This window comes from Neofelis nebulosa, chromosome 1 (assembly GCF_028018385.1).
Source record: "Neofelis nebulosa isolate mNeoNeb1 chromosome 1, mNeoNeb1.pri, whole genome shotgun sequence".
NCBI classification, from domain to species: domain Eukaryota; kingdom Metazoa; phylum Chordata; class Mammalia; order Carnivora; family Felidae; genus Neofelis; species Neofelis nebulosa.
The window spans coordinates 70,874,358-70,899,238 of NC_080782.1; the positions used below are offsets into that span (position 1 = coordinate 70,874,358).

General features: G+C 35.0%; 1 protein-coding gene across 6 annotated transcripts in view; it reads right to left on the minus strand.

Moving 5' to 3' along the window:
* The window catches only part of FER (FER tyrosine kinase), a 440,848-nt gene that overhangs the window by 210,313 nt on the left and 205,654 nt on the right, over positions 1–24,881 (minus strand). For all 6 annotated transcript variants that reach the window (XR_009260552.1, XM_058725350.1, XM_058725344.1 and 3 more), the window contains one exon: positions 24,590–24,712. Coding sequence is in view for 5 of the 6 variants with exons in the window: in XM_058725350.1 (XP_058581333.1) it covers positions 24,590–24,712 (123 nt within the window). In the remaining variant the exon portion in view is untranslated. The remainder of the gene's footprint in view (positions 1–24,589; positions 24,713–24,881) is intronic.

Consider the following 24,881-nt stretch of genomic DNA (forward strand, 5'->3'; position numbering starts at 1 on the left):
CCAAGAAGTTTCATTTCCTAGATATTTTTCTCCTATATTTTCAAATATGCTTAGTTAATTCTTTATTTCAATTTTACATTTTTAGTTTTAATTTCTAAAGGTACTTACACTTGTACCTGTAATTACCTGGTTTCGGTGGGGCTTTTTATTCAATGTTTTATATTTTTATCTTCTAAGTTATTACTAACTTGACTAATTGAGTTTTTTCTGTAAATGTAGGGGCATAGTCTCAACCCCTTTTTCTATATTCCTCTAGATCTTTACCTTCACTAACTTTAACTCTACACTAGGAGAAGTTTAAGTAAGAAAGATAAGAAGAAAGGTTCCAGGAAGTCTTTTAGTTGTCTTTTACTTCTGGGAAAATATTCAGAAGGTAAGACAAGAAATGTACTAGTAGGATTAGGTGGCCTAAGGGAACCTTTTTGAAAAAAACAGTGTAATAGTCCCGACAGTATACATTTCAACAAGAGTTGGCAACATGTATGTTCTGTCTTTTACTGCATTGTCAGTACTAGATGCATAGTAGGTACTCAGTAAGTATTTGCTTATTGTATGAAAGAGATGGAAAGGGCACAAAGAGAGAGAGGAGGTGATGGAGTAAAGGGGGGAAGACTGTGAATGCAAGTGTGTATCTGTGTTAGTGTGCCTTGAGATTTATTGTCTTACAATCCTACCCATTTTTGGAAGAAGGACTTTAGTTGACCCAAAAGGACTTGAAACTTTTTAAGCCACCATTTCTCTCTTGGTTTTCTGTAACCTTGAATTTTGCTGCTTCTCTTGCTCCTCTGTGACCTTGATTTTGCTATTAAAATTTGAAAGTGCCTAAAATCGAATTTTGCTGACAGACTCCACACCAGTAACTCCCTCTGTTCTGATCTTAGGAGTTCCATATGGCTCAGAAATACCACTCACCTGCTTGCTGTGTTGATGAAACTGCAAAGAATGACTGTCATGTCAAAAATTTCACTGTCATAAGATGAAAAAAGTTACTTTACCACTTCGCATATATTTTGTACCTAGAAGAATACGATGAATCAACTGTCCAGATTTCTGCCAAAAATCAGCTCAATTTTAAAATATAATTAGATTTCAACTTGGTTTAGACCAAAAGCACCAAAACATTTTAAGGAAGCAGACAGTAAAGTAAGAGAATAGGGGTTTTGAGGAAGCCAGGAGATAAAACTAGGAAACGTGTCATATCATGCTCTAAGCATAAATCTTGGTCAGAGATGCAATCAGTCTCTTAACTTTATGCTAGTAACTCCCTCCCCAGAAGTGCCAAATGTGATGCTCAATTGTCTCTAAAATTGTTTCTGGCCCCGTATATACTTCCACATTGCTACGGCATCTCATCAGTATTAAAATCATTCAAGCCATCAATTCATTCAACAAACGTTGAGTACCTTGGAACTACTCAGGAGAACAATGGCACAAAATATATACTCACCCTCAAGAAGATTACAGTGTAGTGACATTACAATATTAGTAGTATAAACAAATAATTACAAAAGCAACTACAAATTTCCCTTGCATGTGTTATCTCATTTGAGATAATGGAGCTGATGAGGTAAGATCATCACCATTTTATGGGTAAGGAAATGAGGCTAAAAAAGGTTCACACTAGTAAATGTATAATTATAGAAAATTGAAAGTGTTGAAAAGGAAATTTAAAGTGTGTCATGGGGCAACTGATTTTGCTTAGAAGTCAGGGACATTTCTCCGAAATACTAATGTTTATTGTTTAGCTTTCTTGATCAATCTAAAATGCGACTGACCAAACACAGGCTTAAAAATGGTAATTCTTACATAGATGACTTTTATCATTTTCTGCCTTAAAATCACTTCAGAATGATTGCAGTGAATATACAGTTCATAGAGGGAAGACCAAAAAAATAGTGTTCATGCAGAATATCATTTTAGATATCTCCTTTTGAATTCTGATGAGACTGTGAAAATCAATTTTGGAACATCAACTTCTCCAAAAAGCCATAAAATAGGCATTTCTGCTTCACTGATTCTTGGTCATTAGGATGCTTTGAGGTGATTAAAGTTTATAGAGGTCATTGCTTATACCTCAAATAATTACCAGTCTATTCCCTGATAAATGGGACTTCTCTTATTTCCAAGGGTAGAATACATGTACTTTTATTCCAAATTCCTCCTATATTCTCCCTACCTAAATTACAGAAATAAGGTAATGGAGAGAATTTATAGTTCAGGATAGTTCTTTTTTTTTTTTTTTTTTTTCCTATCTAGATTAGTGGTTCGCACACTTTAGAAAGCATCAGAGGTGCCTGGGTGGCTCAGTCGGTTAAGCTTCCGACTTCCGCTCAGGTCATGATCTCACGGTTCGGTTCATGGGTTCAAGCTGTGCTGACAGCTCAGAGTCTGGAGCCTGTTTCAGATTCTGTGTCTCCCTCTCTCTTTGCCCCTCCCCCGCCTCGGGGCATCAGAATCACTTAGAAGACTTGTTAAAGGCCACACTTCCAGGATTTTTGATTCTGTAGGTCTGGTGTGAGGCCAGAAAAATCTGCATTTCTAACAAGCTCCCAAGGGATGTCCATGCAACCAATCTAGGGAATGCACTTTCAAAACCACAGATCTAGGAGGTGAACCTTAGGAAGACCCGCAACTAAAGGTGGAAAAATACCTATACTTCCTAAATTAACTAAATTTCCCTGGTCCTTCATTAGCATCACTGATGGTCATAATGAGAAACAGTCACATAAAACTCAGTATATTTATTATAAAGATGAAATTACAGGCACTGTCCGCTTCTATTCCACTTGAAGAGGCAGCACAGCACAGTGTTTAAGAGCAAACATTCTAAAGTGCCTGGGTTGCTAAGTCGGTTAAGCGTTTAACTTTTGATTTTGGCTCATATCATGATCTCAGGGGTTCATGAGTTTGAGCCCCACATCAGGCTCCGTGCACTAACAGTGCAGAGCCTGCTTGGGTTTTTCTCCCTCCCTGTCTGTCTCTCTCTGCCCCACCCATGCGCGCGTGTGCACGCTATACGCGTCCTCTCTCTCTCTCTCTCTCCCTCCCTCCCTCAAAGTAAATAAATAAGTTAAAAAAAAAAAAAAAAAAAAAAGAGCAAACACCCTGAAGGCAAACTGCTTGAGTTCTAATCCAAGCTCTGCTACTTAACAGCTATGCTTTTTTTGAGAAAATTACTTAACTTCTCTGTGCCTCAGTTTCTTCATGTATAAAATTGGGAAAATATGGGGCGCCTGGGTGGCGCAGTCGGTTAAGCGTCCGACTTCAGCCAGGTCACGATCTCGCGGTCCGTGAGTTCGAGCCCCGCGTCAGGCTCTGGGCTGATGGCTCGGAGCCTGGAGCCTGTTTCCGATTCTGTGTCTCCCTCTCTCTCTGCCCCTCCCCCGTTCATGCTCTGTCTCTCTCTGTCCCAAAAATAAATAAAAAACGTTGAAAAAAAATTTAAAAAAAAAAATAAATAAATAAAATTGGGAAAATAATAAGACTCATATCAGTTAATTTATGAGATTTAAATGAGGAAAACACTTAGAACAATGTCTGACTTATAGTATCCATAAGAGTTTATTAAATAAAAGCTGGTCTTCTCAACAAAGACTTTCTACGCTTTTCCTCATATTTTAGAACTATGCATAGCTGTCCTCCCGAGCAGCTTCCTTTTTATCCCACTTCCATTGTTTATTAACTCAGATCTAAATTTCCAGCCTATATCCACTTACATAGGAGCTTCTGGTAAAACTTCTATATGATAATTATACCTTCACTAAATATTCTAAGCTTTTTTCCCTTTACTCCAGTTTATCCCCTCATTTTTAATCTGTTTTTTTAAATATATTTTTGCAAGAGTCTCCAAATCCTTTGTTGGAATGAAGCAACATATGTATAAGTCAATCTGCTAATAAATATTAAAGCTCTGGTTTTTTCCAATGTTTAAACACTATAATTATTAAACAACAAAAGTAAACTAAACATTTTACACTTGAATTAGGAATTTAAAAATGACTTCAACTAATACACTTTAGTGCCTTTGACACCATCATGAAATATAATATGCTGCCCCCTGCACTTACTTCAAAAGATGACCCAAATCCCTTCTAGAAAACATTTCATAAGAAACTCCACCTAACAAGTCATTCTTTTGCCCTTTTAGCAAACATATTCAGTATTTACTAAAATCTAAGCAAATAGCAGGACACTTTATTAGGTTGCATGTAATGTCTGTGCAACAAAATAACTAAGGTCAGAGTTTACCTGTTTCTTTTGCTTCTTTACATCACTCAGTAATAATGCTACTAGGGCCATTGGGGATATCAATGACCACTTAAGGACTATGGGAAGAGGGTGACAATAATAATACGTTCAATATTTTGCAGAATTTCTAGAACTTCACATATTTTTAATTGGTCCAAACTCTCAAACATTTTTCTTCACTATGACTTCTAATATATCCTATTATCTCGCCCAAAGCCCTGACTAGTCAACCAGTTTCAAAACAATTTCAAATACATTCGTTCTTGATAAGGAAATCCAGAATAAAGTTTCATACATTTACATAATTCAGGTGAAGTGGCAATGGAGAAATGGTTTTAGGTGGGAACAATTACAAGAGCTTATCCAAGCAGAAGATGATGTTTTTCATAGCCTTTTAGTTGATATAGTAAAACTGGCCTGTATTATGAATTATTTTTTACCCATAGTGGAGAGAACTAATACTGTATAATATCCAGTATTAACAGGATGAATTAATAGGATGATTGTATGCCACAGTTAGTGATATACTTAGATATTAAATGAATATTACAATATGGTTTACTTTTTAAAATAACTTTTAAAAATTCTGTATTTCTCTTAACTCAAAGTAATGTTGTACGACATTTCTTGAACTCTTGAATTTGACTTATATTTAAACGTGAAATACATCTCTTACTCAGCCCCTAACTTACAAACACTAACTTTTCAAATTCTTCATTTTCCAGTTATTGTTCTACTTTCCCACTTTAATAACTCTGACTTACATTTTCTTTTCCACTATTTTCTTAAAGTTTACTAAATGAGAGAGCTTGCCATCAAAATACACCTAAATTCTTTTCTATTTTCAGAATGGATTCAGTATAACTCATTAGTTCAATCTCTAACTCACACATTGATATAGAGTCTCCCCTGTCTTTTGTCCCAGATTGCAAGCATATCTGTTTAATATATCTAGGTCAAATTTATAATTCTCTAACAGGAACCTAATGGATATTAAGGAATTTAGTGCTATTATGAAAAAGATGACCTAGTATCCAGATACCTTGATTTTTTTAAAGCTTCTAAAGCTTAGTGGATAACACATTTTCCCAAGTCAATGGATACTATACTTTCCAACCCAGATAGCCATAATTTCATTGTGTACATATGATAATAAGTGACATTTTTAAAGTACTTGAGAGTTTACAAAATGCTTTCACTATCTTGTCTTTGACACAAGAAGGTAGGTAGATGAAGTAGGGACAGAAAAAGAATTTGGGTTTCAAAGGGATCAAATATATTGTTTCAAGCCTTATAAGGAAAATAATCTAGTGAGGATACATTTGGTGGAGGAGGTGCCAAGCTAAGTCTGCCTCTGAACAGTCTTTCTTGCCTACACGACTCCAGGAAATAATTGGGGAAAACCCGTAAAGGAAAAACATTGCTTTAATTGCCTCTAACTCCAAAATAGAATTCTAAGAGGTTAATAAAGGAAATGCAACTTGCCATCAGTCAAAACAGTGATTTGGGCTTTTCCAAATATCTAAATAAATACTTAGATTCACAAGGTCTATGGTAGCTGGGAATAATTTTCACAATCTTACCAGCTTAGAAATTTACTCAATTATCTACAAATAAGTCATGAAAGGATGACATACTCAAGAAGTCACTGAATCACTGACCAATAATTGTTTCCTTAACTATTAGTGGTCCTATAACATTTCCAAATTAGTAATCCCTATAATTCCTCCCAATTTGGATCTTTTCTAGTTTCATTGCTATTTCTTGAAAGTGGCTACTAAAACTATAATCTGAAGCATTTCGGTACTACTCAGTACATTGAATAAGGACAAGACTATCACCTCTTTTATTATTTATAACTTTCCTATTAAAACATAGATTTTTTTGGACTTCTTGTACACAACTGCATGTATAGTTCATATCATCTTGTGTTCTTTAAAATATTCGTTCAACTTGTAATTATTGAGCACCTTTTATGTGCCACCATTAAACCAGTAAGACGACAAAAATAAATTAATACAGTCTTTGACTTAAAAGATGCACAACTACAAGTATATAAAAAACACGGGTACCTGGCTGGCTCAGTTGGTAGAGCATGCAACTCTTGATCTTGGGGTTGTGAGTTCAAGACCCACGCTGGGCATAGAGCTTGCTTAAAAATAAAATAAAATAATTTTGATACTACAAAATAAGTGATATAATAATCATTTTTACAGAATTCTATGGAAGCACGGGGAAAGGAGGGCCTAATTTGAACTGGTGGGGTCAAGAAAGACTTTATATAGGAAATGATGCTTAAAATGTATTCTAGGAAATGAAAGTAGTGTTACAAAGATTTTTTTTCTTTTTTTTATTAAGTAAGAAACAGCAGATCACATTCTGAAAAATGAAAGGGATTTTGACAAGTTCCAATTTAGAAGGATCAGGGCACCTGGGTGGCTCAGTCAGTTGAGTGTCCGACTTTGGCTCAGGTCATGATCTCACAGTTTGTGGGTTCAGGCCCCACCTCAGTTTCTGTGCTGACAGCTCAGAGCCTGGAACCTACTTCGGATTCTGTGTCTCCCTCTCTCTCTGCTCCTCCCCAGCTCATGCTCTGTCTTTGTCTCTCTCAAAAATAAACTTTAAAAAGATTTTAAAAAAGAAGAAAGATTGGCAGGAGAAAACAACTGGAAAAGTTGAAAGGAGCTAGATCACAAAGGGTTGTTGCATGCTAGAATGCTTCAACCTGACCAAGAGGAAGTATACATTCTTCAGAATACATTAAACATTTAAATGACATGATCAGTTATTACCTTGAATGTTCCAAACATCTAAATACATACAGCAAGAGCACAAAGAATTAGCAAGCATGAGAAACAGACTCTTCACAAGAGTCTCAGACCCATATCAATGAAGGCCTCACTTAAGGGTCAGCAGGAAGGATGTAAAACAGGTAATAGACTTGAAAGCCATTTATGAGGCAGAAGGAATTCATGACTCATTACAGTGAGATATAAGGAAAAATGAGGAGTGTACAAATGTTCCAAATATTTTTTAAAGGCTTCATGCCAGAATTGATGCTGTTAACAGAAACCAGGAATGAGAAGTAGGCCCAGTGGGGAAAGGAAGGAGTGAATCATCATGATGGGTTCCTGGTTGCATATGCTGAGTCTGAGGTTCTATATTCTTATGTATGTATTCTAACAAGATGACTAAAGGAAAGGGAAAAATAGAGACAAGGAGAAAAGGGTAAACTGGACTAATGAACTAGGATAAGATTAGAGAAAGTCCTGAATTAGTAAGAAGCCTGCACTGATTCACAAAAGAAAAAAAAAAAAAAGTAACAGGTGTTTAAAATAGGAACCTGATGTGATAAAATGTTATTTTAAAAAGATAAGTCTAGTAGCAACAGGGTTAAAAAGATCCTAGGAAAAAGACAGGTAAATAAACTGTCAGCAACACAAAGTTTAAAGTGATGAAAGCCTGTGTGATTACAAAGTTAAGAGGAGTGGAAAGGAAAGAATGGGGTCTCTTCTTCTCCCTGGGCTACTTATCTAAAGCCCTCTTCCCATACTATGTATTTTCTCATCTACTCTAAGCCTTCAGGTATTTTCCCCACATGTTGGTGACTCTCAAGTATATCCTACAACCCAGAAATTGCACTACTAGGTATTTACCCAAAGGATACAGAAATGCTGATTTGAAGGGGCACACGCACCCCATTATTTATAGTGGTGCTATCAACAATAGCCAAATTATAGAAAGAGCTCAATTGTGCATTGACTGATGAATGGATAAAGAAGACTGATGAATGACTGATGAATGGATAAAGATGTTATATACAATGGACTATTACTCACTGATGAAAAAGAATGAAATCTTGCCATTTGCAATGACATGGATGGAGCTAGAATATATTATGCTAAGCAAACTAAGCCAGAAAGACAAATATCGTATGATTTCACTCATATGTGGAATCTGAGAAACAACATATAAACATAGGGGAAGGGGAAGAAAAAATAAGATAAAAATAGAGAGGGGGGGCATACCATAAGAGACTCTTAAATACAGAGAACAAACTGAGGGTTGCTCTAGGGGTAGTTGAGGGGGGGATGGGCTAAAAGGGTGATGGGCATTAAAGATGGCACTTGTTGGGATGAGCACTGGGTGTTATATATAAGTGATGAATCAATGGGTTCTACTCCTGAAATCATTATTACACTATATGTTAACTAATTTGGATTTAAATTAAGAAAAAAAAAAGACAAGTAATCCTCAAAACGTCTCCCTCACTCACCACATTCTTTGACAAGTCCTGTTAACTCTGGCTGATAACTAAGTTAATCATGTGCAATTTCATCCGAGCATCATTGCCTCCACAAATACCCAATAATTCTTTAAATTCCATTACTACTTTTTCACATTCTTGCCACTTTCATCTCACACCAGTCACTCACTCACTAATTGGTTTCCACAATGAATCCATACGGTCTTTATAAAATAGAAATCTGATTATTACTTTCCCCATGATAAAACCATTGAAAGGTTCCTAATACCCCCAAGACAAAGACCAAAGCCTTTAGCATGGAGTAGTTATTATGTGACACCTTTTAACTTCTCTAATCTCATTTCCTATACTAGTTTTCTATTGCTGCTAACAAATTATAACCAATTTAGTGGCTTAAAGCAACACAAATTTCTTAACAATTCTAGAGCTCAGAGGCTCAAACTGGGTCTTCCAGGGTTAAAACCAAGATGTTGGCAGAACTGCACTCTTTCCGGAGGCTCTAGGGGAGAATGCGTTCCTTGCCTTCTCCAGCTCCTTAGAGGTAGCCTGCATTCCTTGTCTCTTGGCTGCATGACTCCAAGCAACCATTACTTCTATATTCACATTTCCTTTTCTGTCTCTGCCTCTCCTGCCTTCTTCTTTCCCTTACAAGGTTCCTTGTGATTATGTTTGGCAGTGACATTGAACCCACCTGGATAATCCAGGATAATCTATCCATCTCAAGATACTTAACATAATCACCTCTGCAAAGTCTTTTACTGAGTACAGAACACATCCACAGGTCCTAGGGATTAGGGCATAGATGCATTTGGAAGGTCATTATTCTGCCTACCACACCTCTTCTCTCCATTTCCCCTGACTACTAATATATTCTCTACTTCAGATGGATAAACTGGGAAAGGGTTTATCACCTCAATCATAGTTCTTATTTACTTATCTGTCTTCCCAATTAGACTAATTTCTTCTGGGACAAAGACTGTCATAGTCATCACAGTATCTTTAGTGCCTAGTTTCCACCATAGAAGAGGCTTTCACTATGTATTTGCTGAACATTAACTGAAGAGCCAGTCAGAGGTATGCTGCAAATCTGTGGATTCCTGGAAAATTCTGACCTATTTATTTTCAGATGAACACTGATGACCTTTCAGAAATCCCACATTGAAGACTGCAATAGCAGTGGAGGAATCTTTTAAAAGTTATTTCTAGAGAAGATTCAAAAAGCTCTATGGACTCACAGTCCAGTCTTATGGGCATAAAAAATGATTATGTTCTCAAACTGAAGTGATTCTAGAGGCAAAAGAAAACACAGATTTATTAGTCAAAAGAGAACACAGCATTGCCAGAAAGTATTGGTAAAATTATTAATTCTTGAGTCCATCATTAGAAATTATCTGTAATGGCAAACCACAAAACAGTGAGGGCCAGGATTTGAACATGAGAGTTCTTTATTACTAAGAGATACACAAGAAATTAAAAATGAACTGTGCTGATCTTGATTCTGTTTCTCATTACACAGTCCCCGATCAAGGTTTCAGGATGTCCCATAAGATAATTTCTCTCCACGAGTATTTCTTTTTTAAGACCTTATTTTTTGGTCTAGTTTTAATAGATAGCAGTTATTACATAAATAACAGAAGGAAAAACTTGAAGTTTCAATTTCTCTAAGGCTTATAGATGAATGAGGCTTTCCGTTTTAAAAAATCACTTGCAGATATCTTGTTAATGTCCTTGGTCTTTTTAATTTAATTCCTATTATCTCAAAGTCATTAAAATTCTTAGCATGCATATTTAGTCTACATAAAATAGGATGTGGGACAAGTCTTTTGTGGCACAATTAAATTATTCCCTTCAAGGACAACGTAGCAGAAGATGAACACTAATTTAGTTAATATGGTAAAAAGGAAGATAAATGTTTTTTTTTTTAAGTGAAAACAAGCAATGCCTGTTCTTGTATTTCATTTTCACTTTTGAAATGGGTTAATACAGGACAGTAATTTGCAAATAAGGAATATTAAATATTATGTAAGATTACTTTACTGCTTTAAAGTTAATATCTGAGAGAAGTCTCATCAAGGTGTCAAAGGAATTTTATGGAACGAATAATATATAGTTCACAACAGTATAAAATACAGACAAGCCAAAAAAGAGTACACCAGAAATATTTTTCATCTGTACTTAAAAATAGCTATGAAATTTGCTAAGAGCATCATAACCACATGAAAAAGTAACTTCTAACATAAAGCCATAAAAGAAGAAAGTGAAAATATGGAATATAAACTACTATACAAATGGAACTGAAACAGAACATATCTTATTTCCAAAGGGATTTTATTCATAAACCTCAACCATGCTCCACTTTGGAAACATTAAAAGCTATAATTTCTATATTGTTCTAAAACAATATAAAGTCTCAATTATTATATTTTTTTCAAATATTATATCAAGTATTTATTAAATGGCCATATTTTCTCAAAATAACATCAAATATTTCCTGAGTTATGCATCAGACCCTGAGATGCATAAAAATGAGCTAATGGGGAGGACCTCAGATAAAACTAACAATGACAGCTGAGTGAATAAAATAAGTACTGTAACTATGGGAAAGTTCAAGGTGAGCCCAGAAGAGGACATTTTTATTGAACACTTTATAAGTATCTATATTATTGGGGCGCCTGGCTGGCTCAGTCAGTGGAGCATCTGACTTCAGCTCAGGTCATGAACTCACAGTTTGTGAGTTTGATATCATAGTTTGTGATGTTGGGCTCTGTGCTGATAGCTCAGAGCCTAGAGCCTCCTTCAGATTCTGTGTGTGTGTCTCTCTCTCTCTGCCTCCCCTGCTCATACTCTGTCTCTTTCTCTCTCAAAAATAAACATTAAAAAAATTTTTATAAATATCTACATTATATAAAATTGACAAATTAAAATGGAAATTACACATCATGATCAGGGGTTTTCTATCTCAGAAGTTGTTGCAGGCTGCAGGCTGTAGAGACAGCAAGAGGAGAATAGTTGTAAAGAAGAGGGTTAATGTGGCTGAAGAGACTAATTTGGTGTACTTCTATATCTTATCAACTCGCCTCACCTATTCCTTACCTTACCACTTCTTGCCCTGGTATTCTATTGACCCCTTCTCTCTTGTTTGAATTACACAAGTACCAACATAAAGAATATTCTCTGTCAGGGTGCCTTTGTCTTTTCTTTGGTAGAGACATTTCTTGCTTTCTAGATCTCACTACCTTAGACCCAGAGAACATCAAATAAGCTCCCAATGTCTAAGTTCAAAATATGAAAAGACATTAAAAGAGATGGTGATCTTCAATTAAATTATTTAGCACTGATAATTTCCAAAATGAAATAAATTATTAACAACATATCATGGACTTTTTTTCTAAGGGTAAAGTGTGAATGAAAACAAAATTCAACAATACGCCATTCTATGTTATGATTTTTTTTTTTCACTCAGTGTATGGATCCTCCACAAACTTGGCTAAATGTTAAATTGCTCAGGTATATAATTAAGATGAGACATTTGTAAATGTCATAGGTGTAATCTTTTGGTATTCTGGAACTTGTTAAAACTTTTTAATATATTTAATGCTAATTTTATTAATGTTTTAATCATAAATCTGGATCCTAGAGAATTTTACTATTCTCTTCAGCAAAAATTAAAAAGAGGAAAAAATGATGATGCAAAATGATTTATATTACGTTGTATTTTACATTATGCCCTGGGCTATTATTAAAGGACACTAAAAGCAACAACCAATGAAACCTATTCCTAAACTTTTGCAGAAAAGTTGTTAAAGACATTGTTATAACTAAAATCCCAAGAGAGAATTTTCATTTAGAACTTACTGGTAGTAAAACTTTGTTTTAAACAAATTAATATCCTTCCTCTTCTCTAATCATGAAATTAGTTAACTCTTTTTCTATAATGGTTTCCATCTAAATATTTCATGCTCAACACAGGAATTATTAAAAGTCTTTAAGAGCCTGCATTTTTTTTTTTTTTTGCCATGCTTAAGTGTCCACCATTACTTATTTTTTCACCGGTGCTAATAACTTGTTTTTATTTCTATTTTAACATTATTCACTGTAATATAATTTGATTATGGCTACACAGGTTCTTTCTGAAACATGGTAAAATAAAAATTGATTTGTTTTTTAAATGTGCCAATAAATTCCTTAACTTCTTCAAGCAGTTAAAAGGGCAAATAGCCTCAATATTTTAGTGGGGTATGTGGTATCACCAACTATACTTTAGATATGCTTAGTTTACATTTTCCCCTTGGTTATAAACCTGCAATAGAATGACATTTTCCATAGATAAATCCTAATCTTGGTATGTGAAGATCTAAAAAATCTGCCTTCAGCCGAAACTTTTGAGATTATTCACCTTTCTAAATCATCTGCTTCTATCAAACTGATCTTGACTTCCTTAAAATAAGTCTCAGTTTTTAGATTATTCCCTTGCCATAACCACAAAAACCTTCCCTACTCCTTCTGCCTATCCTTAGGACCTACTTCAAGTCCATATTCCTCTATGAACCCAAGCCCATTTGTTCTTCTTCTGAATTCCTGTAATATATATTGGTACTTTAAAAATCAATCTTGGGCACCTGGGTGGCTCAGTCATTTAAGTGGTCGACTCTTAATTTCGGCTCAGGTCATGATCCCAGGATGGTGGGATCAAGCCCTATGCTGGGCTCCACACTGAGAGTGGAGCCTGCTTAAGATTCTCTCTCTCTCTCTCTCTCCCCCTCTGTTCCTCTCCCCCATCCATGGTTTCTCTCTAAAACTAAAATTTAAATTTAAAAATGCTGCTTTATAGTGTTCTACTAAATATTATCATAAAATATTGCTTTGAAAAATTTTAACATTACCAAAATAACATGTTGAATAAAAAAATCTAAAAAACAAACTTAAGTCAAAAGAAGTTACCCATAACTCCTCCAATTGGAGATAATCATAATATTCCGGAGTATAGTCTTTGAACTCTTCTGTATACATATGTACGTGCATTTTCTATGTGTATGTACATTTCATTTTTTGAAAAAACGATAATACTGTAGCACTATTTTACAAATTATTTCTTCTTTAACAATATAGAACATGAACATTTTATCCTTTTAACAATAATTTTTTGATAAAGCATCTCCCTAAAAAATTATAACTCCTTAAGAGCAGGTGTCATGGTTTCAATACTTTTTTAAGTTTTAAATGGATAAGACATTCACAGTGTCTTCAAAAAATAAGACAGAATAAACAGTAAAATACAATAAATGTAAACAGTAAAAAATTTCCCTTAGACCTCTGCTGACAACTTCAAACCCGCCAAAACATGTGTATCCTCTGTTAGATATTATCAGTAGTGGTAGTTTCTTGAGTATATATTTAAAGTTTCTTTATCATTAAAAGCAAACCCAGACATATAATTTTATACTCCCCACATTTTTTTATACAAAAGATAACATGACATAAACTCTGTTTTATAGTTTACTTTCTTTTATTTTTTTAAGTTTATTTATTTATTTTGAGAGAGAGAGAGTGCACTCAAGTGAGGAAAAGGCAAAGAGACAGTATCCCAAGCAGACTCTGCACCACCAGTGCAGAGCCCAATGCAGGGCTCAAACTCATGAACTGGGAGATCATGACCTAAGCTGAAGTTGGAAGCTTAACCAACTGAGCCACCCAGACACCCCTTTAGTTTCTTTTATTAACAGTGCACCGTGGGGGCACCTGGGTGGCTCAGTCACTAAGCATGGAACTCCTGATTTCAGCTCAGGTGATGATCTCACAGTTTGTCTCACTGACAGTGTAGAGACTGCTTGGGATTCTCTCTCTTCCTCTCTCTCCTTCCCCACTGGCTGGCTCTCTCTCTCTCTGTCTGTCTCTCTCTCTCTTAAAATCAATAAACATGAAAACAATTAAAAATTGAAAAAAACCACAATGCACCTTGGAGTACCTCATTTACAGTACTCCATCAGATCGAGTACCATGTTCAATTTAACTAGACACCTATTAATGAACATTTCATTTCCAATATTACAAATAATGCTGAGGTGACGAACCTTGTGCTGACACCATTTCATACATATACAAACACAATTAAAGGATAGATTACTGAAGTGTTAATGCTAAGTCAAAGGTATACATTCATTTTATAATTTTGATGGATTTTGTCAATTTGCCTTCTACAGAGATTTTTCTAATTTCTATTCTCATTAGCAAAGTATCTAAGGGCCTTTTTGCACATCTTTGCCAAGAAAGTGAACTATTAAATTGTAACTTTATGCCAATCTAGTAAGTGAAAAATTGGTATTTCCTTAGTTTTAATTTCCATTTATTCCACTAAGTAATTACCTGCCATATTTTTAAGAGCCATTTGTATTTTTATTTTTTTAACTATCCACCCATGCCCATTGTCAATTTTTCTATTTGGTTATCTATTTTTTTAAACAACTTCTAGAGGCTCTTTGTATATTAAAGGGATTGGCATTCTTGTGATACGAGTTTTTACTGATTAAATTAGCAAGTGTTTTTAATTATGTATTGATCTTTTTAAAAGCAGTTATTATATATATATTTTTTGTTTTCTCTTTTTCTAATTCATCTCTTTATGGTTTTATCTTTGTTAATTTATTCTTTCTGCTATGCTTTTATTTAATTATGGATTTGTTTTTCCTAATTTTTTGAGTTGTATGCTTCACCCAATTATTTTTTGTTGTTGTTTTATTGATGTAACTACTTAAGACTCTAAATTTTCTTCTGACTGCAAGTTTGGCTGAATCACTTAATTTATGCGTAAAATTTATTTCCCCCACCCATTTCCCACATTCATTGATGCAAGCAAAGAATATAGCCGAGAACTTTAGGGTAAATTCCTCTTTCAAAAGGTGTTTTTGCTGCAGTTTGGTAAGATCTACAGCAGCGGGGCTATCTGGTCATGTCTTAACTTTGTGCTATACAACTTCCACCCAGTCAAAGGTTGACTACCACAACATGTACTTTGAAGTCAATGAATTACATATGGTTCTTAGTTTCACGAAGAATGCAGTTTATGGACATTTTACTTTTGTTGTTCTCTTTGCTATGGTTTCTGGCAGGGAAGAGGGAAAAAAAATGCTAAGTCACACAACCATGTTCATACCAGAAATCTTCTTATATACCTTCTTATACATTTCTACATGCTTCTCTGAGTCCATGCACATAGAAAATTTTCATAAATACTTTAAAATGATGAAATTACACACTTCAGACAATGGGCTATTAATACCAAATCCTGCCCTTCTACTTGCATTTAAAAAATTCCAATGAGAGTCTGGCTCCTGGGTGGCTCAGTCAGTTAAGTGTCTGACTTCAGCTGACGTCATGATCTCACGGTTTGTGGGTTGGAGCTCCAGGTCAGGGTCTGTGCTGACAGCTCAGAGCCTGGGGCCTGCTTTGGATTCTCTGTCGCCCTCTCTCTCTGCCCCTCCCCCGCTCATACTGTGTCTCTGTCTCTCAAAAAAAAATAAACAAACATTGGGAACAATTTTTTTTTAATTCAAATGAGTTATTCCTATCATGCCATGCTGAAAATGTTTACAAGGTAAGAAATATATGGAAGGATTACTTTAAAATCTAACTCCTTAGACTGAAAAATCATAATATGTAAGAAAGTATGAAGTAGGTTTATGGATAAAATACCCCTGAGAGGTCATTTAAGGAACATTAGTGGTCTCCAAGGCCTATTAATTTTTTTAAGCCTAACATTGCTCTTCCTCAAAATAACTGTTGGTAAAGTTTGAGATAAAAAAAACTGGAAGTCAGTCTATGTGTTAAATGCACTATGACAGGGTTCTTTTATTAAATAGATCAAGCCTAAAATTCAAGTTTAATTTGACTTCCCTGACTATGCTAAATGAAGGCTAAATATTCAAATATTACCCTCTATTTCCCTTAGCACAACATGTTATATAGTTCCTGCGGGACTAATTTTCATAAAGGATGACACCATAACTGTCAAGTTCACTGTTATATTCTGGTGCAGGAGTATTGGACTATAGCAAAAAAAAAAAAAATGTTGTTAAACTACTGATGTTACTGATGCTATAGATTATAACTTATTCTAGTGGAGGTTGTAGTAAAAAGGTGATAAATATAACAGAATCAGTTTCAGGACACACCTCAAAAATTTACAAGAAATGTGATTTAGGGTAAAATATGATCTTTGACTTTCCTAATCTAATAATGGGGATAATAATACTCAATGCACAGTTGTTAAAAAAATTTAATAAAATAACAGAAGTAGAATATTATCACCAGACTATGTACTCAACGTTTTTTTCTTCCTTCATAATATAAAATCTTCCAAATTTTACCTTTACCTTTTCCAAACCTTCTGTTGTGAGTTATTTGTCACATGAAAAAGTTTTTAAAGAAGAAAGAATACGCTATTCTCCAGTTTCCAACACATAGCCACACAGATTTTCTTACATGATACTTACAACAACCATGTAGGATTATTGTAGGCAGAAAATGACTTGGGGGTTGACCTGCCCCAAATCACATGGTTGGGAGTGGTGAAAACTGGCATTGAAAAGTAGATTCTTTCTGCTCAATTTGGTGGTCCACAGGGTGATTTATGTATTCTTGATGAATTTATCCTAAGGAGGATAGTGTAATATTTTGTGCTCTTCAATGGAGCTAATAACTGATCTTAAAGAGCAATTAAGTAGAAATCTTAACAGCAAGCATTCTATACCAGAACTTTTTTTTTTTCCAAACTGTGGTCTCTGCAATTGGAAATCTAATTTGACATGATATCTCATTTTCAAGAGCTAAAAATAAATAAGTAAATCACTTATCTTTCTTCAAATTTTAAACACACAGTACTTTCTAAATATCTCATATAAAATGACAGCATAAGAGGATTAATTGCAAAAGCAGGGCTAGCTAGATGCCTCCTAAAATAATATTACTGAGTGTGATATTATGATTTATAGTAGGAAATTGTATTTTGTCTTTGTCTCAATTTCTGGCACAAGGCTCCTAAAACCCTTGGAAATTCCTAAGTGCTCAGAGCCACAAAGGTGTCTTTTGTTATGCTGAGTCATGGTTAGACAGCTCTAGGTAACCTAAAGACAGGGCTAGTGCCATGAAAACCAACCTTGTGATTTGAGGGTTGGAGTTTTCAGTCCCAACCTCTTAACCTCCAGGAGGGAAGACAGGTTGGATAATGAGTTCAAGCCCCAGTTGTCAATGATTTAATCAAGCATGCCTATGTAATGAAGCCTCCATATAAACCCAAAAAGACAGTGTGGGGAGATCTTCCAGGTTGGTAAAGGTGTGGAAATTTGGGAACAGTTGTGCCCTTAGACACCAAGAAAGTGCTGTTCCCCTTCCCACATACCTTGCCTTATGCATCTCTGACATCTGGCTCTTCCTGAGTTATGTCCTTTTGTATCCAACTGGTCATCTATTAAGTAGAATGTTTTTCTGAGTGCTGGGAGGCACTCTAGCAAGTTAATTTAACCTAAGGAGAAGGTTGTTGGAACCTCCAATCTATCACCAGGATATCAGAAGCATAGTGACAACTTGGTTTTAAGATTGGCATCTGAAGTTGGGCAGAGGAGGGGGGAGACTTGTAGGATTGAGCCCTTAACGTATGGGATCTAACTCCATCTCCAGGTAGACCATGTCCAAATGGAATTAACTGCTTGGTGTCATGTGGGGGTAAAAATAAACAAACAAAACGAGAATTTAAAAAAAACAACAATGGGCTGGGAGAAAAAGTTCTTAGAAATGAAGAACATTGGTTTTACTCTATTTAGATAGCCATATGACTATAAAAATATTCCCTTGAAATTAATTGACACTATTAAACATAAATATTTTGTTTTGAAGAGACTCACCATGAAAACTTACAAAATTTTATACAGAGCTTTTACCTAAATGAAATGAATTTCTTAAATTATGTAATAAATAACTGACCTTTTAAGATAATATACATTAGTTATTAAATTAATCCAAATCTGAGCTTACCTGCAATCACTCCATTTGTCTACACTGTTCCTGCCACACTAGCTTCTGCAGCTCCTCAGTTATACCTAGGAACACTCTTTCCCCAGACACTCAGGGAAGAAAGATACTGACCCAATGAAACACGAGCATGGCTCTAGGGCCTTGGAGTTGGCATCTGTTCTCACAGGCCAGTATTCATGCTGCACTGTTAAATGCTTTTACTATTGCTCCTGCATATAACCCTACGGACAAGTCTTTGGTTTGGTTCACTTTTCTCTTCAAAATTTATTAGGAGGCCTTCTTGGATCACAATGATTTAAAAAACCAGCTGTTCCCTAGACACACACACACACACACACACACACACACACACGTCACCTAACCTCTGACCTCACCATCACACTCAGGTCATTATCTGCTTGATGGGCTTCATTTGCATAGCATTTATTGCACTCCAACATAATATAGATCACTGCTCAGCAGAGTGTGTGTTAACTAAATATTTGCTAAACAAATAAATATTAAGTGATATTTATTTTCCAGTCATTTCTTTATTAAATTTTTATATTATTTTAATAATTTAATTACATAATTAAGGAACATGGATATAGATTTAAGGAAAAAGAAGTCTCCAATTTCATAAAATATTAAATTGAAACAGACTTCAACCTATCAAAAACCGTATCTCAAGATTCCAAAAGAGGAATATTATTAAACAGTAATATTGGAAGAAGCAAGCTATGTTACTTAGCTATAAAGTAAAATAGTCTTTAAATGATCTGAAACCAAGAACATGAAGAGAAGACCTATTAAAAGTACAGCTTTTCTCTTGTACAAACTGTTGTTTGTGTACATGTGTCCAACATCAATGCTGTTGCCACAAACTTGTCTCCTCACAAGTTAGTCTCTGTCACAGAAAGACTTACTCTCTGGGTGCCTGGGTGGCTTGTCAGTTAAGCGTCCCACTCTTGGTTTTGGCTCAGGTCATATCTCACGGTTTGTGAATTTGAGCCTCACATCAAGCCCCATGTCGAGCCCCAAGTCAGGCTCACTGCTGTCAGTGCAGAGCCTGGTTCAGATCCTCTGCCCCACTCTCCATTCTCTCCCCATCCCCTGCTTGTGCTCTCACTCTCTCTCAAAAATAAACACTAGAAAGAAAGAAAGAAAGAAAGAAAGAAAGAAAGAAAGAAAGAAAGAAAGAAAGAAAGAAAGAAAGGAAGGAAGGAAGGAAGGAAGGAAGGAAGGAAGGAAGGAAGGAAGGAAGGAAGGAAGGCAGGCTTACTCTCTGCAAAACTCTGCCTCTACTGTTCTGGCATCCTACACTAAATTCTGATAAAATGCCACAGTTACTTGATTTAAGCTGGCAGGCAAGTCATTTGACTAAAGTTCAATTTAAAGGCTCATTGCCTAACTCACCTGAATTTATTCATGCACTTTATCTTTTTTTTATATGTTTTTATTTATTTTTGAGAGAGAGAGACAGAGTACTAGTGAGGGATGGGCAGAGAGAGAGGGAGACACAGAATCCGAAGCAGGCTCAAGGCTCCGAGCTGTTAGCACAGGGCCTGACATGGGGCTCAAACTCACAAACTGTGAGTCGAAGTTGGATGGCTCAACCAACCGAGCCACCCAGGCGCCCCTTATTCATGAACTTTAATTTCCATTCTAGAAGAAATTTCTTTAAAAAAACAGCTAAATATGAAGAAATATTAAATTTAACAAGACAAATAAACTTCAAGTCACCATTTAAATGTTAATGTTGAACTATGTGTCTTTCTTAACTAAATTTTATCAAGTCCTTATATTTTACCTCAAATCCCAGCATTGCCACCCAATATTACTGTTTATTGATTTTCTTTTCATAAAGACTCATAGTATAGTTTTTGATATTTTATGGTCTTTTTTTCAATTTAACATTTATGAAATCAAAGATACTTCCTTTTCCTTAAACCCACACCCTTGTTCCTTAAAATAAGCAGTTTATTCTAGTCTCTAAAGTCTAGACTCTGTAGTCTATGCAGATAGAGGTAAGAACATGGGCTCATAGCTCTGCCTCTTAATTGTTCTGTTATCTTCTGCAAGTCATTTATGATTTTAAGCTTCAGCTCCTCATTCATAATATTGTATGGGGCTAAAAACAACTGATATTTATTATTATTATTATTATTATTATTATTATTAATTTACATCCAATTAGCATATACTGCAACAATGATTTAAGGAGTAGATTCCTTAATGCCCCTTACCCATTTAGCCCATCGCCCCTCCCACAACTCCTCCAGCAACCCTCTGTTTGTTCTCCATATTTAAGAGTCTCTTATGTTTTGTCCCCCTCCGTGTTTTTTATATTATTTTTCTTTCCCTTCCCTTATGTTCATCTGTCTTGTCTCTTAAAAGTCCTCATATGAGTGAAGTCATGTGATATTTGTGTCTCTCTGACTAATTTCACTTAGCATTATATCCTCTAGTTCCACCCACATAATTGCAAATGGCAAGACTTCATTCTTCTTGATTGCCAAGTAATACTCTATTGTATATATATACCACATCTTCTTTATCCATTCATCCATCGATGGGCATTGGGCTCTTTCCATACTTTGGCTATTGTTGATAGTGCTGCTACGGGGCTTGTTATAATACTTCATAGGAATATGTAAGGATTAAATGAGATAACGCAAATGAAAAGCTCAGCAAGCCCCTGGTCTAACAATTGCTCAATGAATTCAATGCTTCAACAAATATTTAATGAACCTCTGCTATGAGCAGGCACTGTTCTAAGCACGGGGCTACAGCTGCACTAAATGTTAAATATAATTCTGGCCTTTATGGAACTTATATTCCACTTGGGGAAGACAGACAAGTAAAACTATATCATATAAAATAATTTCAAGTAAATACAACTGCAGCAAAGAGATATTAAGAAGCAGAAGAGGGGAATAATAAGGAAGTGAGGTATTATTTCACAGAAGGTAGCCAGAAAAGGCCTCTGTGATGAATGACATTGAAATAGAAACTGAACTCAGTAAAGAACAGGTTCTATGCATCTCCAATGTGCTTGCTAACAGAAGAAGGATGGTGATGGGTGCTCAATAACCCCTGTTAGAACAGTGCCTTTCATCCTCCATTCTTTTCCACAAACTGTGGGAAGCAGCACAGGAGAAATCAGCCAGTGGAGGGTGAGGGAGAAATGGCTTGGGCACTAGCTTTATTATCATGAGAAAGTTAAATAATTCCTCTAATTCTAGATTGTCTAGTTTCTTGCACTTCTGAAGATAAGAAAGATAATCCTGTGGCCACAGTGTCTTCCAGTTAGGCATTGTGATGATATATTTTCATGGATAAGAAAGAAATAAATAGGAACTGAGAAGTCAGTTGCTATAAACAGAAATTAGATTGAGACCAAAATAGCACTCTTTATGTAGGCTAAAAATGAAGACTGGCAAGACGGAAATGAGATGTTTTATAGCATATTATATGGTCAAAGACATTAACTTCTTGCACAAATTAAATCAAGAAATAGATTCAAGTTATAAGACTATAAATAATTTCTCAAAGGAAGATATATAATAGATAATACCACCATAATATAATCCATGTCAGTTTGTTCCTCACTCATAATTGAAAACTGTCTAATTTTCACAAGTCTTTTTTGTGGTTTTCTTTTAAAAGAATAATATGCTTCATTAAATAAAATGTATAACAATATTTACAACAAACAGATAACAAACTGCATATTTCAAGTACCAGTACTTTAGATCAGGTTAAGAATCAGCTGGATAAACTTCAAATTTCTACCTCATAAAACAATCATACATAGCTCCTTAATCTTCCAGGGCTTTCAGTCTATAGAAGTTATTTTCATAGCCAGTGCTATATAAAATGATGAGATAGATAATCAGCTCCACAGCCAGTGCTGGGAGTTTGAGAGAAAGAGAATAATTGGCCATGTAACAGTCCAGACAATCTACTCCATTTATCTAGGCTCGTTTCATGGAAATTTTTATATAGAGAAGGATACAGCTTTATTTGAAATTATATATTCCTACAAAAGCCCAGATCTGCATTTTTATGTGTCTCTTTTATGGCTTTGGTCTCTCAATTTAGACCTGGCTAAGCAAGTAGAAAATGCAAATATTTGGTTGGCTGTAAAATGGGCTATCAATATTTCTGAAAACCCAGTTATATATCTTGTTGACCTAACATGGCTAGAACTGCACTGAAATTTATTTCATGCTGGAATTAAAGTTCAAACATTTACATGTACAGGTTAAGTATACAAAACTCCTGTCACTTATAGTGCTAGTGAGAGGGCTATGGTAGAGGAGATGTCGAAGACAAACTCCAGACTTATGGTTTGAGAAGCTAAATATTTGGTGGTACAGATTTCCCCCATTATCCAAAAGTTTGCTTTAGGCCACTCTGCTTTTACAAAAGACTTAAATTAGTACCTGTTTTTGTTAACCAAAAGAAATTCGAGAAAATTTTCACTTTTATGAAATGGTAATTGCTTCTTTGCTTTATGCCTTTTGCTTACAAAAATTTCAGAGAAACACTCTACTTGGATAGTGAGGAAAACTTGTACCATTTAATAAAAAAGGAAGAACAAATTTGGGGGTTTAAGGTGATAAAATCAAGTTTTAGGTAAAGAGTGGAAAAATCTCTTAGGTCTTTTGGGAAAGATATAAATGTAAGCTAGAAATATAAATTTGGAAGTCACTGATACGTAAACAGTACATGAAGCCATGGGAATTGCTCATCTTAAAGAAAAGAATCCCTAGAATTCTGCAGAACAACAGCAGTTATCCATTGATGGAAGAGGAAACACTGACAAACATCTCTGTTTTACTACAGAAAAATATGAACACCTGTTTTAAACTAACAGAGAATTTTTATAAGGTTTTCTCAAATTAAAATGGGGGGAAAAGCAAAGAGAAATATATAAATGAAGAATGAACCAATCACATAGTTCTAGAAAACTGTGCAAGAAGGCCAATGTCTTAGCCACAGAATTAGTGTTTAGCAATTGACTTTCAAAATCTTCTGTGAAAGCAATGTCAAGGCTCAGCCCCTCAGTAATGACTGAGTAATAGAATGTGAGAACAAATACAGACATTAGTTCTAGACTAACAAAGGATAGCAACAGTTTTTTTTTATTTCTTTTTCTGAATCTCAATTATATATTAGCATTCTTCCAAATAACACTTCCTTCATATTAAAAGTCAATCTGAGATATATAAAAATCAAATTAGCAGATATTAACCTACCAGGTTGTATAGCTGTTTATGGCCACACTGTTCTTGATAGTAGATGGCCTCCAAAGAAAAGGACACTTACCTACCCCAGGTCAATTTCTGAAACATCAAAAGTACTCAGAAGCCAACCCAGCTCCATTGCTGCACTTTGGTCCAAGCCCCACAGATTTTATCTTAAAACACAAACCTTCTTCATACCCATTCCAAACCTTATTAATCTCTTAAAGCATATGAAAGTAATGCATTCTGTGTTAGATCTTACAGTTAAAAATTACCCAGAACAATCTCTCACCTCGATGCTTGTCCCCACATAAGAAACTTACAATTTATTGTATTTGAAGAAAATAGTATAGTTTTTTTTTAATTTCCAGTGTCTTACAACATATTGTAAACTTAACATCCAAAATTAAAATTCTAATTTACTCATAATTGCTGGACATATTCTTTGACTTTTACATCTTAGAATCTTTCATAAACTGAACCTTTCAAAGTCTGAACCTTACAAAGTAAAAGAAAGGCCTCAAGTGTTTCAAGGAAAACTGGGAAGGAAAAAAAAAAAACAAAACAAGAACAGGCCATTTGTAAACCAGCAAACACTGAATAAAAAGGCAACCCATCCTAATAAAACCAAGGAACTAGCTGCCTTAGTTATATTAGCACTAGTGGTAATCACAAAGTCCTTATGTTTCCAAACTTCTATAAATAATCTAAGAACTTTATTTGTCGTGGTAAATGTTAACTCCCAAAGCATTCTTTATATATATATAAAGAATACACACACACACACACACACACACACATACATACACGCACTCACCTTAGGAATAGGGTTCAGCAGAACTACACCTGATTTCTTAGTGATGACCTGTTTTGTTGTATAGTGATGTTCTATTAGTTGAGGAATGTTTGAAAAACCAGTGCCTTCAAATCGATACAGATTCTGAAGAAAAAAAAAAAATAAAGTAGAATAAATATAAAGACATTGCTTCAGCAAGACTACATTAGCAATAAATTAGGTTCCAATAAGAAAATTTACTATTATTGCACAACAATATGAATATACTTAACACCACTGAATGGATAAGATGGTAAAAGTAAAACTAAATACA